Below are 6,000 nucleotides of genomic sequence, written 5' to 3'. Positions count from 1 at the left end.
TATATATTGGAAAGAAACAAATAAAAAACACTAAAATATGGGCCGTCTTAACTATTTGGACTGGGCTACCAGAACTTGGGCCTCCACGTTTTAAAGGGTGAAAAGCGAGAAAGCGAAAAGCCCATCAAGCGAACACGTCCCTTGGTGGCGCGAGGGGTGTCCAGTAGTGACGCAAGGGTGCTTTTTTGCTCAAAAAAAAAAGTAGTGACGCAAGGAAAAAGTGAAAAAATATCGCAGAGAGTTCAATTGGCAGTTGCTGAGCCTGAGCGCGCTCGCCGTCGCCGACAAGCCGTGACCCCGCCTCCGCCGGCGGCGATGGGCAACTCGCAGGCTTCGCCGGCGTCCGCCTCCAGCTCCCGCTTCGTCATGGCCTCGAGGTACCACCCCACTAACAGCTGCCTCGGCACCTCCCTCGCTGCCGCGATTCGCAAGCCTTGTCTGGTGATCTCACCACTGGTACGCTTCGTCGCAGGGCCTTCTCGAAGCAGGAGCTGGACGGCCTCCGCGGCCTATTCACCTCCCTCGCAGCGCAGTCGCAGACCAGCGGCCGCGCCATCTCACGCCCCGTCTTCCTCGTGAGCACCGCAAGCACATTCGCTCCTTTGAATTGGGCCTGGATCTGGATTTACGATTTCTAACGGGTTTGGCTCTATTTGCGCAGGATTACTATGGGGTCGGGGGGCCATTAGGCGACAGGCTGTTCCAGTTGGTGGCTAAGGAGAGTGGCGGGAGCGATGGGGTCACGTTCGAGGATTTGATCATCTCCAAAGTCAGTGCTCGACTCAGTTCGATCCACTCTGTTGTTCGTTTAGTTGTCGAGAGCTAGGGTAGAGTGATGTGTTGGTGCCTGGTGGAATTGATTGAAGTTAAGATCGAGACATGGTCACATGGGTGCAATATTGCTCAGTAGATTAGGCTTGGGCTGTTGGGTTTTCTGACAAGAATGGCTATACCACTAGTGCTTTGATCCAATGAGATGCTTCACTGTGAGCTTTTAAGATTTTGTATGTAGTACTTTGTATGTATTCTATAGTTTGACACATTTTTCTTTGTTGCATGTAGGCAACATATGGAAGGGGAACTCGAGATGAGGTTGATGAATTCATTTATCAACTATGTGATGTCACAGGAGATGGTTCCTTAACAAGGTATTGCTTGAGAGAAATTATTTTCTTCTGATACATTGGTGTGTCATGTGTGAATCGTGTCCTTTGCTAAGCTGATTCAATAGTTGATATTGAGTGCTTCAAATTTGAAAATTACCTCAAATAAAGGCATTAAAAAGCGCAGGTGATATGAATGAGGGGTAGGGGTTTATGGTTACCATTGGGCCTTATGCATTTTGGTCACATGTTTTAGGTAGTTTTTTCGCTGGTTGATATTGGCCGAGACAAATTTGTTTGCATTTAGAAGAATCCATACTTTGTGTTTAACAACGCTTATGATTTATTTTTTGTTTGGGATTTTTTTATTCAGGAGTTTAGGCATTAATTGGTATTTACTCTTGCATCTACCTCTCACGTGCACTGCCAGGTCTGATTTGGAATCTGTCTTGGCATCCGTTCATGAAACTGTATTTGCAGTAAAGAAGGAAGTTGGTGAAGGTTCCAACAACAGACCATTTGAAGCATTCATCAACTCTGCAGTATTTTCAAAGGATGCTGAAGGGGTCTCAGAGAAGTCTATGTCATTACCAGACTTTAGGAACTGGTGCATTCTCTTGCCATCATTGAGGAAGTTCCTTGGAAATTTGTTGATGCCCCCTGATTCAGGTCTGTCTTATCCGTGCCATTCTATTAGTATTCCTAAGCAGCATCTCCATCATTTTTGAAACAAAATAATCAGACCCATCTGATGCTGTAGGAGTTGGACTGATATTTTCCATCAGGTCGTTCCTCATTTGTCTTAACATCTAGGAATTCACACCATGATATCCGAGTGATGTTTTTGCACTACTCTCTCAAAAAAGTTTATGCACTTACTCTATAGCCGGAGTGTTAGGAAAAGCTCATAAGCCTGTACAAAAGGATGTAGATGTGATCTTACATCTAAGAAGTTTGTCATGCACATAACTATGTGAAAAATACAAAGACATACAATTGAAGAACTTATACTATTTTCTTGAAAAATGGGACGCCATACTATATTAAGATTATTTAATTCCTCTAAAACTTGTACCAGAAGTAGTAGAGGTAGAAGTTATTATGGAACCATTGCTTTCTAAGTCTCAAAACCATATCGAATCAAATGGTCTTGAGGAATACTGTTTTCGCCTCCTACAAACATTTGAGTCCTCTTTCTCAAGCATGCCTCATTCTAAACCATATTTTTATGCCTGGATTAATGGCAGATACAGATAGATGTTTTCCTGAGTTTCAGAAAGATTCCAGTATGTCTTATTAAGTCATAAATAATGTAATTTAATATATAAATCAATTAAGTAAATGTGCTAACTTTAGTGAATTTGATATTTTCTTACTAGAATCCACAACAGGACACCAATTAGAACTAATATCTTATTTGGTTAAGTGTTTTTATGTGTTTCCTAGATTCAGTTATTAGGACATTTCCTAGATATGGTGCTTGTGCTGCAGGAGTGCCAACATTTGCTTCCTGTTCATTTATTTGATTTGAACCATGAAACATAATTCTTGTCTTACAACACTTTGTCACTTGTGTCATTTCACACTCTTGCCTATTCATTCTGAAACAACTTGAATTGGTTCTGCACATGCTGTCTTTAGTTGTATGCTTATACATCTAGTATGTTTATTAGCATTTGAGCAGTTTAAATGAAATATAATGTACATGATGTATCATGTCATGCTTTTGCTGACTTCATTTCATTTGTAGGTAGACCAGGGTTTGAAGTACCACTGCTTCATTATCCTGAAAACATCTCCGCTGATTTGCTGCTTCTAAATAAAGAGTATGCCTGGCATATTGGAGGAGGCTTTTCCCGACAAGAGGTGCAAGAGTGGAGGCTTTTATATCACAGTTCTCTTCATGGACAAAGCTTCAACACTTTCTTAGGAAAAGTAACGTGAGTACTCTTCAATTTTGTAGATCTGCTGGAGTGAAAGCCACATTTTTTAAAACTTTATTCATAATTATAAAGACATGTTATTATATATAGAAATGGCATAATGAAACTAAGTTCCATCCTCATGATATGATTTCAATTACTTTTCTGTCTGCTTAGCGGCCACATTGATGCCATTGTCATTGCTAATAATGGGCACAAACATGACAATTTTACAACCTATCCTCATGATTCAGGAGAGTCCTTATGCTTGCCCTATCACTGTTCATACTTTCCATTTCTAATAATTTTGGACCTACATATTTCCTTGGATATGTTTCTTGTTTTATAGGGATGGAGATGCTCAGACTGTTCTAATTGTTAAAGATACAGAAGGATCAATTTATGGTGGATATGCATCACAGCCTTGGGAAAGGCACAGTGATTTTTATGGTGACATGAAGACATTCCTCTTCAAATTATATCCTCAAGCATCCATTTTCCGCCCTACTGGAGCAAACAAGAATTTGCAATGGGTATGTTCTGCTCTGTATGACGTATCCGCTTTTTAAATTTTCTTCACTGTTTGTGTTGCTACTAATCATCTCCAGAATATAAAGGGTAGTTTACATCATTAGCTTATTTTGGCAGTGTGCTATAAACTTCAGCTCTGAGAACATACCCAATGGTATTGGATTTGGAGGGCAGCCACATCATTTCGGACTCTTTTTATCTGCAAATTTCGATCAAGGGCACTCATTTACTTGTAGCACGTTTACCAGCCCTCCCCTTTCCAAGACAAATAGGTTCAGGCCAGAAGTTATTGAATGTTGGGGTATACAAATGAGAGGAGCACAAGATGAAAAACTGGAGCTAGTCAAGGGGACAGTCCTCGAGAGATTCAAGGAGGACCGGAATATGCTGAAGATGGTTGGTTTGGCAAATGCGAGTGATTAAGTGACAGAGGATCCCAATGATGTACATGTACATGTTGGAGAGCCTGTACAGCACATGCTCATAAAAACAATCCATCCTGAGACCATGTCTATGTTCTACTGTTCGTATATTGCTTTTGTTGAATTTGTCACTCAAAATATTCGTTTGATCCACACTTTGTAACAAATGACCTACTTTTGCCCCAGTCGTGAAGGGCAGACGAGCTAATGGTGTGTTTAACCTCAGGAATGACGTCATCCAAGATGCGATGGTCTATCATGAGTTCATCTCATTAACTATTAGCATGTTCGGTTGGCTGGTTCGTTTCGTTACTGGTTCGTGAAGAAGTACTGTTGGCTGGTTTGTGTGAGAGAAAAATACTGTTTTGGCTAAAAATTTACGATCATTTACGACAAGCCACAGCCAAATGAACAGGCTGTATAGTGGGATGACTTATCCCTTTTGTCGTACTAATGTGCTTGTGAGGATGAAGTAACGATGGATCAACCCAAGCTATTATTCAGACCAAACTAAAATATGACAATTGATAAGGTAATGGATGATTTTATTCTTCAAACTAAACACCACGTAATCCATGCTCCTTAATTTTGCTTGACATCCGTGTGGTGTGCTTAAAAACCCTAATGAGGAATAATAACTTGTAATCCATGTCATAATGCTCCCAAATTTTGCTTGACATTCTTGTGATGTGCTTTAAAACCCTAGTGAGGAATAATAACAACTTGAGTGACTCGAGAATGACATTTGAGGAGTTTGGTGTTTTCTCTTGCAAAGTTTTCAAAACCTCTGAAAATAAATTTTGAAAAGAGAAGAAATTGAATTGGGAAATATTGTAAACTTAGCCATAATTCTCTTATCCGTAAGTGACCATAGGTTGGATGATACAATGGTAGAACCAACACATGTCTGTATACATATTGTGCCACAGTTTATTAGGGTCATTGCTAAAAAATAATTATAATGAACAAAATGTTAGGCTTCATAACTATTCCATTACAGACTAGAATTATAGTGCACTGAACATCATTTACCAAAAATGACGGAAGCTAGGGTTAGGTGCTATCAATCAAGAAACTCTGTTATTTCACTCCAATGGTTTTGACAAAAGTGTTGTGTAAGCTGCAGGAAGAAGGGATATGCTAATACAATGCACACTTCACATCTCAAATTGCATGGCTAAAGCTCGGGTCTTGCTAAGCCATAAACCACTACAGACCTCTTACAAAATTGGCAACATCAAAACATGGGTAATGCCTAATTCTTTTTTTAGAATTACACAGTACAACATAGACGTCCACAACACACACGCACACTCATCCTTATGAACATATGTACGCAAACTCTATCCCTATAAGCACCTCCGAAGGACTGAGCCGACAGATCTCGAGATTCACGAAGTCACTACTGACGTCTCGTTGTCGATGGAGACGTCGTCTACCATTAAAAGCACAGCGCCTTTAAATAATGAAAAATACGAGCAGCCGTGCCAAGTCAAGGACTTATTCCACCACAGGAAAACTAACCAACTGATCTATGATATTCTTGCTGATGCATTAAAAGAAGATTTTTTTTTTTGGGGGTGGGGGGGGGGGGGGGGGGGGCAGAAACTAATGTTTGGTTTGTGACCGAGGAAATCCAAAACTTATATGAATTATATGAACATAGCTAAAGTTTGCCATAAATAGGCATGGTCTCCGGTCTGTTGGATGGGCGCCACTTATGGTGCTGCGAAACACTTAGTACTTCCTCCATCTACGAAAGAATATAATTATGAGAAACATGCCGGTCAACGTAGCTTAAGTTTGACTAAGTTTAGAATAAAGCATTAATGTCTCTAAATAAATTTATTATAAAATATATTCTATAACTAATCTAATGATATTTATTTTGTTTCACGAGTGTTAATACTTTTTATATAATTTTAGTCAAAGTTTAAACTATTTGACTACTCAAAACGTGAAAATTGCATTATCTTGTGGATGGAGGGAGTGTGACTTTGTAGTAAATGACAGAAAAAAATA

At 39.8% G+C, this 6,000-nt stretch overlaps 1 protein-coding gene across 1 annotated transcript; it reads left to right on the top strand.

Moving 5' to 3' along the window:
• Nucleotides 1–220: 220 nt before the first annotated feature.
• LOC136505093 (uncharacterized) lies at nucleotides 221–4,209 on the top strand. Its single transcript, XM_066500190.1, has 8 exons — nucleotides 221–377; nucleotides 473–575; nucleotides 662–769; nucleotides 1,063–1,148; nucleotides 1,534–1,772; nucleotides 2,854–3,043; nucleotides 3,375–3,558; nucleotides 3,674–4,209. Exons 1-8 carry the CDS (start codon nucleotides 316–318, stop codon nucleotides 3,977–3,979), a joined length of 1,278 nt encoding a protein of 425 aa, XP_066356287.1. The 5' UTR covers nucleotides 221–315; the 3' UTR covers nucleotides 3,980–4,209.
• Nucleotides 4,210–6,000: the final 1,791 nt, after the last annotated feature.

Source organism: Miscanthus floridulus, chromosome 14 (assembly GCF_019320115.1).
Source record: "Miscanthus floridulus cultivar M001 chromosome 14, ASM1932011v1, whole genome shotgun sequence".
Lineage (NCBI taxonomy): Eukaryota > Viridiplantae > Streptophyta > Magnoliopsida > Poales > Poaceae > Miscanthus > Miscanthus floridulus.
This window is presented reverse-complemented; position numbering and strand designations above follow the sequence as displayed.

Excerpts from the sequence above, each read along its gene's own strand:
- LOC136505093 (XM_066500190.1), top strand. The coding sequence starts at position 316 with ATGGGCAACTCGCAGGCTTCGCCGGCGTCCGCCTCCAGCTCCCGCTTC. Across the intron at positions 576-661 it reads TCTCACGCCCCGTCTTCCTC|GATTACTATGGGGTCGGGGG; the intron begins GTGAGCACCGCA and ends CTATTTGCGCAG. Across the intron at positions 770-1,062 it reads AGGATTTGATCATCTCCAAA|GCAACATATGGAAGGGGAAC; the intron begins GTCAGTGCTCGA and ends TGTTGCATGTAG.